This window comes from Canis lupus, chromosome 29, assembly GCF_003254725.2.
Source record: "Canis lupus dingo isolate Sandy chromosome 29, ASM325472v2, whole genome shotgun sequence".
Classification (NCBI taxonomy): domain Eukaryota; kingdom Metazoa; phylum Chordata; class Mammalia; order Carnivora; family Canidae; genus Canis; species Canis lupus.
In genome coordinates this window covers 32,089,305-32,109,208 of record NC_064271.1, presented here as the reverse complement: position 1 = coordinate 32,109,208, position 19,904 = coordinate 32,089,305, and the positions used below count along the sequence as shown (strand labels likewise).

At 38.0% G+C, this 19,904-nt stretch overlaps 1 protein-coding gene across 1 annotated transcript; it reads left to right on the top strand.

Annotated features, from left to right (window-relative positions):
• Positions 1–10,026: 10,026 nt before the first annotated feature.
• CA1 (carbonic anhydrase 1) lies at positions 10,027–19,637 on the top strand. Its single transcript, XM_025433675.3, has 7 exons — positions 10,027–10,182; positions 10,882–11,079; positions 12,824–12,942; positions 14,496–14,591; positions 16,632–16,694; positions 17,552–17,707; positions 19,253–19,637. The coding sequence occupies exons 1-7, from the start codon at positions 10,146–10,148 to the stop codon at positions 19,367–19,369; spliced, it is 786 nt and encodes a 261-aa protein (XP_025289460.1). The 5' UTR covers positions 10,027–10,145; the 3' UTR covers positions 19,370–19,637.
• Positions 19,638–19,904: the final 267 nt, after the last annotated feature.

Here is a 19,904-nt window from a genome sequence, read left to right as displayed (position 1 = left end):
CTTTGGATTCTGTGGGTCTCCATTTTTAAAAGCATTATTGCCATGAACCTGGGGAGGTGTTTTTCCTGGAGTTCTTTCTCACCAGACTGGTTCCGGCTGCCTCCTGGGTGATGATGGAAAACTAAAGCACTTGCCAACATGTCATCCTCTCATTTTGTAATCCTTGGGCACTTGCACAAAGGTTATGTGGAACTTTACCAACTAGTGAAAGGCAGAGTCCGGGGCAGTCTTAAAGGATTTAGGATTATTACTGCAATGTCCAAATATTGCACAGTAAGGAATTCCACCGCAGGGCTGGATAAACTAGGCATAAGGGAATGCGATCAGAAGGCTTTCATTTAACAGCTTTGCACCCTTAACCATGGAGTTTTGAGACCCAAGGCCTTTCAAGTCACACGTTTAGGCAGCTTCTCCAAACTTTCCTGATTCCAGAAGCTAAAGGAGCCCTCAGAGAGTATAGGAGGTCTCTCTACAGAGTCACTGTTGAAGGAAGAGCTAGACTTTAAGACCTTAAAATTCTTCACTTACTTCTTGCCAAACCTATCTTAGAGAGCCGCTTAGTATAAGTTGTATATTTAGGTAGCCCTCATCTGCCTGGAGCAACTTGAGAAAAACATTTTTAAAAGAAAAACAGGAAACTCAAAATAAGACACATGGCCTCTACCAGCTAAATCGATTGCCCAAGTAACTCTTTGTATAACAGGAGACGGGATCAAGAAGGACTTTCATTAAAATCTTGCTATTTCATCTTCCCAATGTTTGTGGAAATGTGGAAATATGCATTCATCAGTTATACTGAAACTGAGGAATTTAAATCACGTGGTAGCATGGCTCCTTCTCAGAAATGTAGGGAAGGTGGGCATTGAAAGAGCTTGAGGAGGGTGGTGCAGTAGCTCCATAGGCCTACCCAGGCTGGCAGTGGAGATGCAAAAAAACTCACAGCACCCATTTATTCAGGACACATGACAGCCCTCATCACATCCTGGCCCCCCTTAGACAAAACAAAACCCTCTCTGTATCAACATTTAGGGAAACTACACTGACTGTCTTGGGGTAGGAGCTCACCCTATCAGTGAACCCTTGTAATAATGAAGTAAAAAGTGACAGAAGGAAAGCCACTGTTGATTTGATTTTATAATTTGTCACTGGGGAGGAACACTTGACAGAGTTTGAAGACTTGATGTTCTAGTGTTAACACTTATATCTGAGTTCTAACACATATCTGAGTTTGGATACATGGTTTCCTTTCCTCATCCATGAAAGCCTCGCTCTGCATTTTGAGGTGAAGATACTAAAATGTGTTCTACCCAGATCACAGACTTCTTAAAAGTTATAAATAAGATCACATGCAAAAAGGTCCCCATTCTAGGGAGCTATTCTAAAAGAAAAAAATTTTTCTTTCTTGAAAAGCACCTGTAATCAATCATTCTTTTTTATTCCTTACTAATTTCTTAGAAAATGCCCTGGAGACAATTATGTCTCATGGTTTCAAGGCTGATTAGACAATATACTTCAGCAATCAAAGTCTTAGAAACTCTGACCCAGCCCTGTGTCCTCAATTCTCCCCAGCATTTAACTCTTCCATCCTAGGGAACCACAGCCCACACAAGTGTTGCATTATTAGTAGTACACTTGGCTAAAAAAAAAATTAAAAATAATAAAAATAATAAAAAATAAAAAACCTCTCTGTTACTATGCATCTGATGTGTGGTTTTAGCTCTAATCCTCATTTTAAAAAAAAAAACCTTCAAGGTGAGTATTATTATTATTCCAGTTTGCAACAAAGAAATAGCATGACTCAAAGAAATTGGAGTACCTGGATAAAGGATTTTATAATAATGCTAACACCTGAAAATAGTCATGAAGCAAAGTCTTTAGAGATTGAAGGAGCATTATAGATACTATTTCACCACATCAGGTGTCTTTGTTCACTCTCTTGAAATCAATAAAGAGGGTCTCTGTAATGCACTTCTGTGCACTCTGCCTTTGAATGACTCATTCTGCAAACCACTGCTTCAATCAGTGTCTTGCCACTTTTCTTTTATAGACCTACTAGGACAGGGACCAGTTAAGAGTGAAATAAAATAACAGACTCCTGCCTGCCACAATGGCTATTTCCACTACTAAAAGGCATTTGATTATTGTACCTGTCTCTATTCAATCATGAATCTGATCTAACCGTTAAAAAAAGGGATCCCTGGGTGGCGCAGCGGTTTAGCGCCTGCCTTTGGCCCAGGGCGCGATCCTGGAGACCCGGGATCGCATCCCATATCGGGCTCCCGGTGTATGGAGCCTGCTTCTCCCTCTGCCTGTGTCTCTGCCTCTCTCTCTCTCTGTGACTATCATACATAAATAAATAAAAAATTAAAAAAAAATAAAAATAAAAATAACCGTTAAAAAAAAAAAAAAATCCATGAAGAGCAGGTCACCGCTCTGTTTTTAGCATGTTGACCCAACAGATAAAGGGACATCACAGAAATGAATTAAAAAAATTCTCTCCTGGAGTTAGGTACTAGTAAAAGCATTAAAGGATTGAAGAAATCTTACTTCAGGGGAAAAAGACTAATTCATAAAATAGTATATTCTGAGGTAGCTGCTAATGTTCAGTATTTTTTCCTAAAAGGGAAAGCATGTCAGGAAAACAACATTCAGTGGGTAAGCCCTAATTGTAGTTGGGCCTGCCTGAAACTACAGACAAGTCATGTGACTATTTTGTGCCAGGTTGCTAATAATGAAATGCACATTTAGGGAGTTTGATCAGAGACTTGCTCTCGTTGAAACATATCTTTTGGTAATTAGATTGCAGAGCTAGACTGACCTAGCCCCCCAGACACATCAAAAACGCCTATCAATTACTGGGGCATCTGGATGGCTCAGAGGGTGAAGCTTCTGCCTCTTGATTTCTGCTCAGGTCATGACCTCAGGGTCCTGAGATCTAGTCCTCTCATGCAGGCTCCATGCTCGGTGGGAAGTCTGCTTGACTTCTCTCCCTCCCTCTGCCCCCCTCCCCCACACTCACTCACACACTCTAGCACTCTCTCTCACACACACAAATACATAAATCTAAAAAAAAAAAAAAAAAGCCTACCAACACTTCCCAAGAGAGCTTGATATTTGTTAGTCATCCAAGTCAGTTTAGGTCATTTCACAATCGCAATGGATTCATTGAGATACAAACACATGTGCATTTAACTACGAATTTGAGGCAGGTGACCTACAGAAACACTATTTTAAGAGGATATATTCAACTGCCATTTTTAAAACTTCGATAAAAAGATTTTGATAAAATTTGCTAAAAGAGCTTGAGAACTAACAAAATTGTTAAGGGAGTTGGCAAAAACTTTTTTTTAATCTCAAGTTCAATGTTAGGTAATATGGACCCCAAAAAAGTTTGCCCGAAAGATAGTTTGACAAGGTGACTGATACGACTGACCTTCATCTCCATTAATATTTACCTTTGAGAACTTAACTTCTTTCATATTTACCTGTAGGATTTAGTTTAACCTGGGGCAAGCAGATTTCTGTTGTGCAATTGTTTGAATTTCAGGCCACGTGCGATCACTTGAACTACTTTATTTTACTTAATCATGTATTGACCTGAGAGTTAAAAATCAAAAATTTTTGAGGCCACAATTCATCATTTATATTTGTATGATATTTTATGATTTACAAAGCATTGATCATGTTATTTTATATTTAGGTGAAAAATAATGCTTAAAACGTCAGCTGTTATAGAAAGGCTCATCAATTCCCCCAAACAGTTACAAGAGATAAGACACAAATAGCATTTTGACAGTTATAAAAATAAATGTAAGGATGATACATTAACCTGCTCAGGTTACCCATTCATCCAGTAAAAGAGCTTCCTAACCATTCGCTTAAAAGTGCACAAGCCTATGTTCTTAGTATTTACGGTATATGTTTCCAACCTGTAATTTCAATAAACATCATAGTTGACTAGATGCATTTAAAATTTAATGTTTTTAAAGGCATGAAATTGTAATAAACTGTAAATCCTTCTGTGCCGTGAATTAAAATAGTCACCTATATAGAGTTGACTTAGTTGTTAATAAAAAATATTCATTAGCCTATCAAAAATTGCCTTCAAAAATAATATGTTCCATGAGAGACTCCTAACTCTGGGAAATGAACAAGGGGTGCTAAAAAGGGAGGTGGGCGGGGGGTGGGAGTGACTGGGTGACGGGCACTGAGGGGGCACTTAATGGGATGAACACTGGGTGTTATTCTATATGTTGGCAAATTGAACTCTAATTAAAAAAATATGTAAAAAAATAAAAAATAAATGGAAAAAAATAATATGTTCTAAGATAGGAAATATAAGGTTGAAAGTTCTGTCTTTAATTATAGTAATAAAAGCCAAGAGAGTATGGATTTTTGACATTTTTATGTCAAAAGTGCAAACCACATTTGAAGAGTTAAGTTTTGACACTTGTAAAGTGTCAAAAAATTTGACACTTCTAAAGACCAACGTTCTCACTCTCCCGGCAATGACTGACAGACACAGACGGGTCACTTAATTCCTCCCATTAACAGAACAGAGAAGGGAAGGGCTCTTTTTCCTTAGTTCCAAATATAAACATGAGTTGGGTGACACACACCCCTGAGTTCAGATTTGTGCATTCGGGAAGGCACGGTCCCTGCAAAGCCTTCTGCCCTTCTAAGTCTTTATAAAAATACAATAATTGAAGTTAGAATGACCATTTAATCATTCCCTCTCCACTCTAGTGAAATATTATTGAGCACCATTGTTTTCCAGGCATGTCATAAGTGAACTCAGTGGGTTTAAAAAGCATAAAGTGGCCCTGTCTTGATGGAGGTGTCATTATAGAGGTGGTGGTTATAAACTTTAAGGAAGCAAATAAATTAATTCCAGAATGCAAATAACGTCAGGCTGCAACAAATATGCTATGAAAGAAATAAGACAGACTGATATAACAGAGTGACTGGGAAGAGGGTAGATATGTCGGATTTGGAGGTCAGGAAAATTATCTCTGAGGAGGTGATCTTGTGCAAAAGTCTAGATATAGAGCAATCCAGACAGAGGGTGCAGACGTGTTTGTTTGTTTGTTTAAGATATTATTTATTTACTTGAGAGAGAAAGAGAGAGAGAGCAAGTGAGAGAGAGCACAAGCAGGGGGTGAGGGGGGTCAGAGGAATTGGGAGAAGCAGACTCCTCCCACTGAGTAGGGAGACCAATGAGGCCCTCACTCCCAGGATCCTGGGATCACCACCTGAGCCGAAGGCAGACACTTAACTGACTGAGCCACCCAGGTGCCACGGTGCAAAGTATGGATGAAAATAAAGACATTCACTAGAAAGAATAAAGTGGGTAAGACATTTCAGTAGAAGAGAAGACCAATTTGGGCAAAATGATAGCTGTGAGATCCAGATAAACCATCCTGCCATTGAAACTGATTCATCAGAATTTCCAGTTGTCTTACTGCAGAACGTTTGAACGAATATCATCATTTTCCATGACCCTCTTCTCCACTAGATATAAAGTTTATCTTGCCTCCCTGAACAATACCACTGCAGAGGGGCAGGGAACTTAGGCAGCAATGTGATAAGTCATGCCAAATTTTAATAGTTAAAAATGACACTTGATTTCCTTATTTGGGGGAAAATATGGATCCCAAGGAAGCCACTTGTCCTTGTAGAACTCTAAGTATTAGAGAACAGCTATTTCCCTTTGGAATTTCTTGCCAGCTGTATTTAGCAGATCTCTACCGTATTGAAACACAGCCCTCTTTCCCATTTTTATATCCTTCTATGCCAGAGCATTATTTTTAATCATAAACTGAAGTACAAGACTCACTGTAATCCCTTCACCTGCATAAGAGTTCATGTTGTTAACTTTAAAATGTTAAAGGAGCAATCAGAGGAAAACATTCATTTAGGAAACTAGAAGAAAAAAGTTCAAATAAATGCTAAGACTTTATAATGTAAAAATCAGCTACTTGTGGTTTCTAAATTTTGTAAAACACTGAGGAAATGGTGCTGCTTTTTTGAAAAACATTGCAGGGCACTGAAAAATCTCCAGCAAAGTAATTGATGCTACTCAATAAATAAATAAATGCAAAAAATATTAACTGACTTTACAGCAAATGTTTTATAGATAGCCTGTTAAAGGCATCATAGTATAGAGAAGAGGAAGCACACACAGGCTTTTTTTTTTAAAGATTTTATTTATTTATTCTTGAGAGACACAGAGACACAGGCAGAGGGAGAAGCAGGCTCCATGCAGAAAGCCCGACGTGGGACTCCATCCCGGGTCTCCAGGGTCACGCCCTGAGTCAAAGGCAGGCACAAAACCTCTGAGCCACCCAGGCGTCCCCACACAGGCTTTCAAGGTAGCCAGAAAGGGATTAAAATCCTGGTTCTTCTCCTTGAATTTTGTGAGCCTCAGGTTTTCCTCTTTAAGAGTGAGATGAGGGGTACCTGGGTGGCTCGGCGGTAAAGCACTGGCCTTTAGCTCAGGTGAAGATCCCAGAGTCCTAGGATTGAGCCCCGCATTGGGCTCCCTGCTCAGCAGGGAGTCTGCTTCTCCCTCTGCCTCTGCCTCTGCCTCTGCCCCTTCTTGTGCTCTATCTCCTCTTTCTCTCTCTCCCTCTCTCTCTCTCTCTCTCTCCCAAACAAACAAAATCTTAAAAAAATAAAAAATAAAAATAAGATGAGACTAATTTAATCCCCCGGTCTGCTTTTAGGATCAGTGGGGCTCATTATTTTAAAGGACTTGGCAGATGAAAATTGCTCTATAAAAACTAGTCTTTTCTAAAAAGCCAGCCTGCCATCCCCTAGCATGAGCGCACAGGGAACACTTCTTCCCATAATAGTCAATCTTCCAGCACTCTTGATATTTCTGTTTGTTTCATGAATTTTATTTATTATGAAGGTCAAGAGATAAAACTGTGGCATAGAGTTTAAGGGCGGATCCCCTTAAGATAATCAACATTTCATTTTTACATTTTTTCTGTAATATTTGGCCTCTGAAATTCTGTTTCATTTGGTAGCAAAGGAAACCTTTCTTTTCCCCCCCTCAGCCCATTAGTATGGTTTCATCAAATTTTCGAACTGGACCAATATACTTATGAAAGTTAAACTTCCTGCACATCATACTTTCAACATTTAAAAATCTCTATAAAGTGCTAAAACCTTTTTTATTTTTATTTTCCTCAGCTTTATTGAGATATAATAAAGTATCAAGTTACTTCTTAATGTTATTAGTTAAGCAATTCTCTACCAAAATTACTTATGTATTTTTGCATTACTTTAAAAAAATAGTTTTTCCATCAGCCTAATTGCTCCTGATTCATTTTCAAGTATGTTTAGGCTTATTTGGAATATTTTATCAGGAAAAATGAATAATCTTTCATATTTCATAGTCTTAGGAAATAAAGTGTTAGTTTAGAAGAGCAGAGGCTGTGTAGATTGAACTCCTTTGGTATAAAAAAAGAGTCTAAAGATCACAGCTCTGAAATAGTACCCTGGGGGGAGGCTATTAAGCTGGAAGAGGCAGTGTTTGTAAGCAGAAAAAGAGGGGTGAAAGTAAATGGGTGAGGTGTTAGGACTCAAACCATAGATATTCATTAAATTTTACATCCTCTCTCTATAGTTTTCTGCTTGCACACAAACACACCCAGGTGTGTAATGGAATAAAAGGTCATAATAGTTAAGGCTCAAAGGAGTTTTGTGCCAAAAATTTGAAATGAATGACCATCCCATATGACTGTTAAAATATTCATGTGATGAATCATCACATAATCATATAATGAAAAGAGGTCGTCTTTTTCAAATATGTTTTTCAAATATGTTGATTAATATAGTGGTTCTGTTTTTAATTATTTTTAGCAAAATAGCAAATATTAGGAAGCAAGTACAAGGCAAAGCGGACCTTCTACTATGAGTTCATGAGCTTTTGGCCAAACTGAGATTCTTAAGTCTAGAATGAAGGAAGCCCAACAATCAATTCCGACTAATGATCCACTTGAGCTAGACCACAACAGATCAACTAATCCAATCCTCCACAAAATAGAATCAAGTGGTGGTCATTGGGCATTTATTGACACTGGACAGTTAAGAAAGAGTATAAGCTTTGGAGTTAGATCTAGATTTAAACTCTAGGCTTATGGGATGTAAGCTTCCATTTACAAGTTTTGTAACCTTAGGAGGTGTCTTCACCTCTAGAAAGCCTTCTTCTAACGCAGAATACAGATTTTAATGCCTAATTTGGTTACTGTAAGAATCAAATGAATTAGTGCATGTAAAGTTTTCAGCACAGCCTTGAGACATACTTGGCCCTCAATATATGGTACTTTAAAAAAAAAAAAAAAAGCTCCCTTTAAGTAATAGCTCCTTCTCAATATATGGTACTTTAAAAAAATAGAGCGTAGAATGGAAGCGTAGACTCTCCCCACAATGTTCATGAGCCATAGTCCACTCTGTGGCTGGGGCAGTTGGCCATTGTGAGCCAAAAAGAGACAGACAATGTGTCTCTAGTCAGCTTTGCTATTGCACCTAGTCTTCCTCTTCCTTCAGGAGCCCAGGCCCCTCAGACAATTCTAGAGTGTGAAGGGAGACACTCCCTAATGACCACCATGGCATGAAAAAGCATTACTATGGAAGCTCATTTTTCTGCTTGTACTCCTTTGAACATATTTAGAGCCTCAGATATGTGGATCCAGCCAGAGTCTGACACATGCTAATTGGTTTTCTTCGCCTACTTGGAAAGTCCCATAGATCTCCTTATCACTCAACAGGTGGCAATTCTCACCTCGGTTCTGGCTTAAATTGGGTTTACGAGAATTGTAGGTGTAAAAGGAGAATTAGGGGATCACCCATCTCATAGCTCACATAGAGGGTATAGCAAAGAAAGCAACTGGACATGGGGCTCATGATGAAGTCTTGATTTCTTGGCTTCTTACTAGTTGTGGAGAAGTCCCTTAATAGCTCTCAACTATAAAATAATCATTTTTACTTGATAGGATTTGTGTGTGTGTGGTGGTAGTGAAATTGCCTTAAAAATCATAAAGAAGGGGGAGCCTGGATGGCTCAGTCAGTTAAGCATTTACCTTTGGCCTAGGTCATAATCCCGAGGTCTTAGGAGGGAGCCCCACATCTGGGTCCCTGCTTAGTGGGGAGCTTGCCTCTCCCTCTCTCTCTGCCTGCTTGTGCTCTCTCGTTCTCTCTGTCAAATAAATAAAATATTTTTTTAAAAACATCAAAAGAACGATTTCTATTCCAGTAGAGCTGAATTTGATGTGTAAAATAAATATTGGGCTATCTTCAATTTCAATATTAATAATACTATCTCCATGGGCAGCCCAGGTGGCTCAGCGGTTTAGCGCAGCCTTCAGCCCGGGACATGATTCTGGAGACCCGGGATCGAGTCCTGCATCAGGCTCCCTGCATGGAGCCTGCTTCTCCCTCTGCCTGTGTCTCTGCCTCTCTCTCTGTGTGTCTCTCATGAATAAATAAATGAAATCTTTAAAAATAATAATAATACCGTCTCCAGTTACGAATTCCAATATTGCTCTAAAATGAAGGACTTTATTCTCATCCTGTGTGTCTATGAAATGTACTTTATGGATAGTATATATTACAAAGAATTAATTTTCCAATCACTAATTCTAATTTGCAATTACTAGTTGCAATCATCCTGTAAACGTACCCATTATTCTCCTTACTAAAATAGTGTTGGTATTATTGCTGAAGTATCCAGCCAGTGTGACATTGGAAATATCAAGTGCACAAATCCAATTTTACTTTTGGAAATCCAAAGACTCATAGGGGATATTATTCAGCTATATCATCTACTCACATGAAAGAAACAGAGCTTGGTTTTATAAAACCTATGATTTTGATATTTCTTTCTTACAATATAAGAAAATGAAACAATTGGAACTGCTCTGACCTTTGTGGGCTTTTTTTTACGAGCAGCTTTTTTTTTCTTAACTTATCTACACTTCCTGATAGGCAGAGATGATGATATAGTGGCTTATTAAAGGCAGAGAAGTTTCTATAAAAACCCACAAGTGGTAGTTTCAGTTGTTTACCGCATGCTGACTCTCAGTCAGTTATTCCAGGTATTATCTTTGTTTGCAGCAAAGAAAACTAAGTAGAAGATCATGTCGAGCTCCAACTGGGGATATGATGACAAAAACGGTAAGAGTTCTTCTGCTCCTGTAGATCAAAGTAATAGCTCTTTGCCTTTTCCAATAAAAGAGGTATTGAGCGGGCACCTGGGTGGCTCAGTGGTTGAGCACCTGCCTTTGGCTCAGGTCATGATCCCGGGGTCCTGGGATCAAGTCCTACATCGGGCTCCCCATAGGGAGCCTGCTTCTCCCTCTGCCTGTGTTTCTGCCTCTCTCTGTGTCTCTTGTGAATACATAAATAGGGTCTTTAAAAAAAAAGAGGTATTGAGCATTTTAAAAAATAAATTATATAAGTAAAATAAAATAACTTTAGTCATAGGCTAAAGGTTTGAACTGCCTGACTTGAATGACTAAAATAACTTTGCATATACTCTTAGCACTTGTCCTTTGAAATACGGTTGTTTACAAAATGTGTTCTCCATCTCTTCCTCTCTCTCAATCCCTCTCTCCATATATGTGTGTGTGTGTCTATTAGAAGTCTATTACTGATAGTAAAATATTTATAGTTGTGTTGACAAATACACTATTTTATAGGATAGTATAGAAAAGTGCATTCTCAAATGTTGAATTTTCGTTAAGCTAAACAGAATACTATTTAAGATGCCTGAATAAATTGTAGTCTAATAAGCAAAGAGCTACTTATACTCCTAAAACTTGGAGTCAAACACTTAACAAGTTTTTGATTGTATGCACGTGTTTGCCTTGATAGGTCCTGAACAATGGGGCAAGCTGTACCCCATTGCAAATGGAAATAACCAATCTCCCATTGACATTAAAACCAGTGAAACCAAACATGACACCTCTCTTAAGCCTATCAGTGTCTCCTACAATCCAGCCACAGCCAAAGAAATAATCAACGTGGGACATTCTTTCCACGTAAACTATGAGGACCATGATGACCGATCAGGTGAGCCAAAAGACCTTTCTGATTATATTGTCTTTGACTCTACTAGGAAAATTTAAACAATAGGACTTTAAAAAACACAAACGCCATCTTCAGTCTTTTTGTGCACATGTGTAGTGCATATGTGTAAATTTGTGCACTCTGGTGAAGCATCCTGGACTTTTGCAAAACCCCCAAGTGGTAAAGATGATTTTTGGAACCCCACAGCTCTGTCTTTTTTAGCTCTTCTCTTCCATAGCACCATTCCATCTCTTCTGGTCTCTAGTAACTTTGCATTCATTTCACATTCTCTGAATAAACTGAGTTTTTTCCAAGAAGTTCTAATAAGCCATCACGGTGAATACAGAAACTGAAAAGGCAAATATTTTCTAATTGGAATGAGGATGGAGGAGCACAATAGGAAAGAGAAATGGAGTGAAGAACAGATTTACTTCTTGCAGCCAGAAAAATGACTCTATCATTATAAAGTGCTTGGGTACCAGTAAGAAAATGAGTCATACGTAAACCTTGCAAGATTTATTCTGTTCATAAGTATACTCTTCTATCTCCCTCTCCCCTACAAGACTGTAGTGACTGAATTCTTCATACCTCAGAACTTAGCACATTTTCTGCTACACGGTAAGATTTTCATAAATGTTTCTTAAATAGTTTATTAAATGGGCAGCCCAGGTGGCTTAGCGGTTTAGCGCCACCCGAAGCCTAGGGTGTGATCCTGGAGACCCTGGATCGAGTCCCACGTCGGGCTCTCTGCATGGTGCTTGCTTCTCCCTCTGCCTGTGTCTCTGCCTCTCTCTCTCTCTGTGTGTCTCTATGAATAAATAAATAAATAAATCTTTTTAAAAAAAGTTTATTAAATGATAATTTCATAAGACAGCTCTACTGACAAAAGGCGAAACTTGGAGCTAAGTCCATTGTTAATATTAAATTAGATCTGGTATTATGTGTGTTTAATTAATCATATGATTACATAGACTCTTGAAAATGACAGTCATTCAATATCAAAATTTTTAAAGTGACCTCATTGCCCCACTGGCACTTTCTCTTAGTCCCTGGACAGGCATTCTCAACAAAGTTGTCAACATACACGTTATGTCTTGACTAGTTGCAAAGTATGTGATGTGTAATTTGTTACTCAAAATAAATTACTAAAGATCTTAATACTACCTACATAGTCTTTGTTGAAAGAATGAATGAATGAACTTGCAAAGTTAAAGCAGATTCAGGAAAATCTCTTTTCAGGAAAAATTCAGGGAAAGCCCTGTAAAACTATAATTCGCTCACCTTCCCATATACTTCCTTGGCAGCAGAAAAAGGTAAAATTAGGGGCACCAATGTGGCTCAGTTGGTTAAGCATTCAACTCTTGATCTCAGCTCGGGTCTTGTTGTAAGGATTGTGAGTTCAAGCCCCATGTTGGGCTCCACACTGTGTGAAGTCTACATTTAAAAAGAAGAGGGAAAAAAATTTTTTTAAAAAATAAAAAGAAGAGGAAAAAAAGAAAAAGATAAAAATTACAGCTCATGTGCTGAGAACTGTATATAATAACCCAATGCAATGGTCAGGGACACATCATATATATAAATGCCATCATCGTGGATATAAGGGAGAAAATCCCACAAGAAAAAAACTTTGGCATTAGTGTTTGTTCTCAGTTCTAGCTAATCCAATTTAGTGTTGGTTTATATTCAATGCAAAGATAAGCAGGAGCTTGTGATCATAAAACTAACGGTAATTCCTTTCTTCTTCTAGTGCTGAAAGGTGGTCCTCTTTCTGCAAGCTATAGGCTCTCTCAGTTCCATTTTCATTGGGGGAGCACCAATGACTATGGTTCTGAACACACAGTGGATGGAGTCAAATATTCTGGAGAGGTAATGTCACTTAGTAAGTGAGAGATAATTACACTGAGAATTGCTTTCAGAAGCAGCTGCTTGGTTGCATAAGTCACCATTATAAGGGCCCCAAAGGAATGAGCCTTCTCATCCCTAGAAGGAACTCCCAGGCCCTATTAAAATCAAACACACACATACTAAGTTTGGTAACAGAAGGAAATTTTTTTATGTGAAAAAGGCAACTTGGAGTTGAGCTCCTGAGCCCAAGAACCATCACTCTCTTCAGGATGCCTCAAAAAACTGTTACCTCCACATCAGGCTAGGCTCAAGAGGAGGCTAATGCTTTCCTTTAAAGCTCTGACTCTGAGCTGACCATACCATTTGCTTCCTACTCAAATGTTCAAGTTTGGACACACCGATTTCTAAGAAATCTAAGTCAATGATCTTCTCATCTACTTTAAGAAAAATTAAAATAATCCAAGCTAGAGATGAGAGGTGCTTAGCCACAAAATTCAACATGTGACTGAGGCCAGGAGGGAAAATGAGAGGGAGAGCAGGAGTTGGGGCAAAGAGAGGAAAAGGAGAGAGAAGGAAAAGAGAGAGAGAAAGAATGTGAGAGAAAGAGAGCAAGCAAGAGAAATTAGGTAAGTGGTATGGGGAGAATTAACTAATGTAAAGTAATATGATTGACCAAGTGATCTCTTTACATTAGGAGATCAAAGAAGGATTCTTTCAGTAATAGCATTTGTGTTCAGCCCTAATTCAAGACAAAAGGCTGCCATTGACAGATTACAGAGGACATTCCAGAAAAAAATCAGCAACTAATGCAAAAAAACTTGAAGTTATAAATTGAATGAAGAAGTATAATCTATGAGATGTGCTGAGAGATGGCTGTTGATAAGTGGGGAAAGTAAGAAATCAATGATAGCTGTTGTACTTTTTGATTGAGCAATTAGGTAGATGGTGGTCCCTTTTCCAAAAATGGGAAAATTAAAGAGTTTTGGCAAGGAAAAAGTCAAGAGTTGTACTTTGGCCATGTTCAGTTTGAGATACCTATTAGACATCCATGCGGGGATATCAAGAAGATACCGAGATGACATACTGGATATTCAGATCTAGAGTTCCATAGAGAGGTTAGGCTAGAGATGATGATTCGAGAGGTGCCTAGATGTGCTTAAGAGAATGTGTTTTGGGCCAAGACCCTCAGATTGTCCAGGAACCCCTTCTCATAAAGTTACTAAAAAATACCTCACCTGACAGGTGTTATTTCAGTTCTGTTGAAAACTAGTTAGTTGGAATTCCTGATCTTTTCATACCAAAACAATTTTTAAAAAGAAGTAATACTGAATAGTTGTGATATTACGGGAAAATAAATTTTATTCACTGGTTCCATAGAAATTGCAAATTGCCTGCTCTACTCAATGTACATAACCCTTCTTAAGAGTGAGAACATAACCCTTCCTATCTGCTGGACCCAGGTTCACATAAACGTTATCTAAGCCAAACACATCTTCATCTATTAACAAGTTAATTTACAACGTTCTCTCTTCACAATGGTATAAATAACTAACTGACCACATTATTATTTTTAGCTTCACATAGTTCACTGGAATTCTTCAAAGTACTCCAGCTTTGCTGAAGCTGTCTCACAGGCTGATGGTTTGGCAATTATTGCTGTTTTGATGAAGGTGAGTTACAGAGAGTTACAGAGATCGGCTAACACTATTTCTTACCAATCAGACACCAAAATAGTATAAAATAAGGCAAAAAGATATTTGAGTCTTTCTTTTTTGAAAATGTTTCCATTCTACTCATGGCTACAGGTGAGCAAACAGCTCCCTAGTACTTTGCTGCTTTGATTTCTCTTGGCTTCTACCTTCTTAAGAGAATTAAGTTTCAGGTAGGGATAGAATGGGAAGGTGTTGGAGGGAGAGGGAACTTCTATATTCCAAATTTTCCAAATTCCTTTTCCTCTAAACTTCCTATTTCACAGGCTCAGGAATTTACCAATTTAATGCATCATTAGGGAAAAAATATTAAGAGGATTATTGTCCCATAAAGAAAGTTCAGTTAAGGTTTAAAATGGCTGGTGTTGCTTAAATCCTTTCTAGGAGAGTCCCTGAAAAGTTCTATAGGGAAGTTATTATTGAATTGGGTATACTTGGGTCTTTTGGGTTCTGCTCCCCAAATTCCGATGTGCAGATATCCCCCACACCTCTAGCAAGCAATTCTTGGACACCAGCAGGCATCCAGACATTCAGCTCAATTTTGACAGTGTCCATGCAGAGATAGCCTCAGGTTCCACAGGTTGAGGGTTCAGACTTACAAGATTGCAAGTTCCCCCGCGCACCTCCGGTGTCAGTCTGCAGCCCACATTGTTAGTGGGGCTTCCGACTTGACTGACTATAAATCAGAGTTTCCCATGACCTCTTCCTTGGCTTGGAAGAGGTTAATTAATTTGCTAGCACAGCTCGCAGAACTCAGAGAAACATTTTACTTACTAGATTACTGGTAATTACACAAGGATATAACTCAGATGGAAAAGATGCACAGAGGAAGGTATGGGCAGAGGCAAAGAGCATCCTCGCCCTATCCAGGCCCACTGTCTCCCCTGTATCTCTCCAAATTCACCCATCTGGAAACTCTCTCTACCCAGTCCTTTTGGGTTTTTATGGAGACTTCGTTATTTACCCACGACTGATTAAATCATTGGCCTTTGGCAACTGATTCAAGCTCTAGTCTCTGTCCCCTCTCCCGTCCCCAGAGGTCTGAGGGTAGAGCTGAAAGTTCCAACCCTCTAATCGCATAGTTGGTTCTCCTGGCATCCAGCCCTCATCCTTAGATTCAGTTCAAAAGTCCCCCCAGTCAACATAACAGAAGATACCTTTATCACTATCACTTAGGAAATTCCAAGGGGTCTAGGAGCACTGTGTCATAAACAGGTTTCTTATTATAAATATCGCACTTAGGTGGCTAACTTTTGGAATTATAGTGATTCTAGTTAACCTTTATTGATCACTTACAACGCACCAAACACTGTACCGATTATAACTAATGAAACAGGCCCAAAGTAAGAGGTTGTGTTTGGTGTCACAGTTCCTGGATTTTGCTAAGTTCCGGGATTTTGACTTGTGTGTCCTTGAACATCTTGACCATATTAAATTAAAATCGAGCTTTTTGTTTGCCACTTTCCTTGTGCTGGGGCCAAACCACCAACATCCCAAGAAGTCAGCAAGAAGGAGAACAGCCTATCGACAGAACTGATAAAAGTGAACTTTTGCATAGTGACCACTTCACCTGCCCAATCAGTGAAGTGCGAATCCCACCTTGCTGGTCAGCACACATGAACCCTTCTCAAAAACTACTTATGTGATCTTCCTTTTCTTCCACAAATACCCCGAGTCTCTGTCCTGAAATTGGAACGCTGTTCGGGTTTCTACCCCAATCTGTGTGCCCCGAATTGCGATTCTTTGATCTCCAATAAATGCGTTGCCCCTTGAGCCAGTTTCTTGTTTTTTGGTTGACAGCAGTTACACATCATGAACAATTCATTTATAGAGCACAAGGGCCCGCAAGGACCTACGCCAAGCAAAATTCCCTCTCTGAAAGCAGAAAGAAAGTGTCTTCCCTTCCTTCAGTTACTGTTTTTAATCGGAAAAAAAAAATTAGCTAAACACAGTTTGACTTTATTACAATTTCTAACTCACATTTTTTTTTTTTATCTCCAGATTGATCAAGCCAATCCAAAACTGCAGAAAGTGCTGGATGCCCTAAACGCAGTTAAAACCAAGGTCAGTAGACTAAATATGTTAGTTTAAATCAGAGGATAAGAATCCACAGAACTACTGAAATCGTTTAGTCACATATTTGAAGTGGAGAGTAGGAAACCTAGAGCAGAAGCTACCAATTTGAAAATCAAGGTACTACTTAGATATTGTTTGCTTCTGGGAAAGTCTCTGACTAAGGCATTTGATTTGTTTTGATTTTTTTTCTCTTCCCCAGTTATTTTCTTTTATCTATCTATTTTAGCAGGATGAAGTCTATAGAAGAACAGGTTCCACAGCCATTTACATTTTCTTTAAAAACTATATCCAACAAAAAGTGATTTTTTTTCCCCATTTCATGAAGAAAATTGTCTGTCTCTTCAGTGGTACAAAAATGCAGGAGTTAAGAGTATCCTTTTGAGATACCATTAATATGCCACTGACAAACAATCAAAACAGAAAATAGGAATAAATGGAATAAGGCTAAAACATAACCAATGTGCATGCTAATAGTTTTGCCACGGGAACAGTAGCTGGCATCATTCCTATAGAAATAATAAATGTCTTATCCTGGAAGTGAAATATCTTTTAGAGAGTGTAGATTATTTTAAAGCATTTTAAACTTTATGTTCAACCAAATGAGGAAGGAAGAAGATTGGTTGGCCAAAATGTCAGTGTAGCAAATTTTCAGTCTTCTATTACTTTTACTGCTTATATCTACAAACACACCAGTGTATATTGTGTAGTAGAAAATGTAAATTCTCAGCTAAAATATCAAAACAACATATATACCAAAATAATATAACATAGATATCATATATGTATATGATATAAGTATTTTAAATCACGATATAATAATATATTACTTTTCTTTTTTCTTCCAGAACAAACGAGCCCCATTCACAAATTTTGACCCTTCTATTCTCCTTCCTTCATCCCTGGATTACTGGACCTACAATGGCTCTCTGACTCATCCTCCCCTTTATGAGAGTGTAAGCTGGATCATTTGTAAGGACAGCATCGGTATCAGCCCAGAACAGGTAGCGTATCAAAGGTGAAAGAGGGGAAACTGGTAGTGCAAAGCACGAGTATCACTTCAATTCAGAGCACTAACGGGGAACATTATGACGTCAAATAGATTTTTGAGAAGTTTGTTGTCTATTCCTAGTGGAAAAGATTCATTTCTGACATGGCTCTGTTGAACAATCAAAAAGAAATGTGTATTATAATGCTGTTTTATACTTTATGTAGAAAAAAAAAATGGGAGATTCTGAACTCCTGCTGTCTTTTCCAATGTAATAAGGGAAAATCCAGCCTTGTTAAGTGTCTACCTAGGAGTCTCATAAGCAAAGAAAAGATTGTCCCTGGAAGTTCTACTAAAATTTGGGGGAAGTATGGTTCGCAACTGACATACCCTGAGAGTTGACAAAGGGTTTTTGTTCTTCTTTGAAACTTCTGTTATTAACTATCCAGCAAAATATGTCCTTAATTATTGTTTATAATTATGATAATAATAACTGCCTTTGATTGAGCGACCTCTTTTACTAGGTGCTTTACAAACATGTTTTGCCAGCCAATTCTCATAACAGACCTATAGGACAGGTGATATCTGTAGCCTACTGGTAATGGACACTTCCTTTTGAGCTTATGCTACATGCCAAGCACTATTCTAAGAACTTTGTATCTATTAACCTATTTAATCTTCACAACAACCCAGTGTAAGTGGCTGATGGTGTTTCATATTTTTCCTATCAGCTATTTAATGGGCCTGTTCCATACTACATTATGCATGTATAATTTCACCTATATTAACTCTATACTTAGGATTGAAACGTTGAGGGCACACCATTTTTTTTTTTTTTTAGGTGTAGTCATTATTTTCACTTTTGGTGGAGTCAGCGATTTTTTTTTTTCACATCTCTGTGGTTTTATAGGCCAGTTGATGTTTTGTGGAACTCTTAGAAAGTTTGTCTACATTCACTGACAGGGGTTTTTGGGTACCTTTGTAAGGTGATGTCTTAAGTAGAAGGTAGGAATATATTTTGGGATGGGAAAGTGATTATTCTGAGAGCTCATAAATTATCATATGTTGTGGCTTAAAAAACAAGCCTTCAGCCATAGCTTCAGTCACTCTAAAGAGGTTAGATTTCTAGCAGAATAGGACATAAATAGAACAAATTGATGGTTGCAGATGGGAAGAGGTTGGGGGATGGATATAATATAATAGATGAAGGGGAGTGGGAGGCAGTTATGGAATGAATAAGTCACAGGGGTAGAAAGGTATAGCACAGTGAATATAGTCAATGTTATTGTAATTTTACTATATGGAAACTCAGCCAAGGTAGCCAGGTTGACATTCTGAGAAAGTTGGCATTCGAATCCAGTCAATCATTAACAATTTAAACCAAATACCTAGTTCAAATAAATATGTAGGAATTTTTGACTTCCTCCCTTCCCATTGATGAGACTATTGCAATCAGCAACTTAGTTTTCTAAATATCAGTGCATTACTAATACTGGAAATAAAGTCCTTTGTATAACTTTAATAGCCTTTGATTCTTTAAATATTTTATCCCTCTTCCCAGCTGGCTCAGTTCCGAAGTCTTTTGTCGAATGTTGAAGGCGACCAAGCTGTCCCTATTCAGCACAACAACCGACCACCCCAGCCTCTTAAGGGCAGAATAGTGAAAGCTTCATTCTGATGGGACCAGGAGGGAACTTCTGCTTCCTCAAGGAACACTGCCCTGCTTCTGACATAATCCAGTAAAACAATTTTTAAGAAACACACTTATTTCAATACTAGCAAGGCAGCATAGCTGCAAATTTAATCTGTAAAGTTAAGTTTTAATTTTTATTCTTAATGCTTAACTCAAATAATAATCTATAAGCTTGTGAAACTTGTGACTGAATTCAAGTTTATTTTGTGGAATTCTCTATGATTGCAATTAAAGTATACCTAACAATTTCTTAGTGATTTGTATCTGTTTCCATTTTATTCAGTTTAGCTGAACTAGTAAAATAACTGTATCCCTTTCTTGTCTATTATGTACCCTATTTTTTTGTATTAAATTTCTGTCCCATTTACATTCAAAAATCTTAAGTGCCCTATTTGCAATATTATTTTGCCTCAAATGTAATAACCTGAGAGTAAAAAAAAAAAAAAAAAAAAAAAAAAAAAAAAAAAAAAAAAAAAAAAAAAAAAAAAAATAACCTGAGAGTAGCTTGAGATGAAATATT

What these genes read in the sequence shown, in the direction of transcription:
- CA1 (XM_025433675.3), top strand. Translation starts at nt 10,146, where the DNA reads ATGTCGAGCTCCAACTGGGGATATGATGACAAAAACG. An exon ending in GGGATATGATGACAAAAACG is followed by an intron (nt 10,183 to 10,881) that starts GTAAGAGTTCTT and finishes TTGCCTTGATAG; the next exon opens with GTCCTGAACAATGGGGCAAG. An exon ending in TTATTGCTGTTTTGATGAAG is followed by an intron (nt 14,592 to 16,631) that starts GTGAGTTACAGA and finishes TTTTATCTCCAG; the next exon opens with ATTGATCAAGCCAATCCAAA.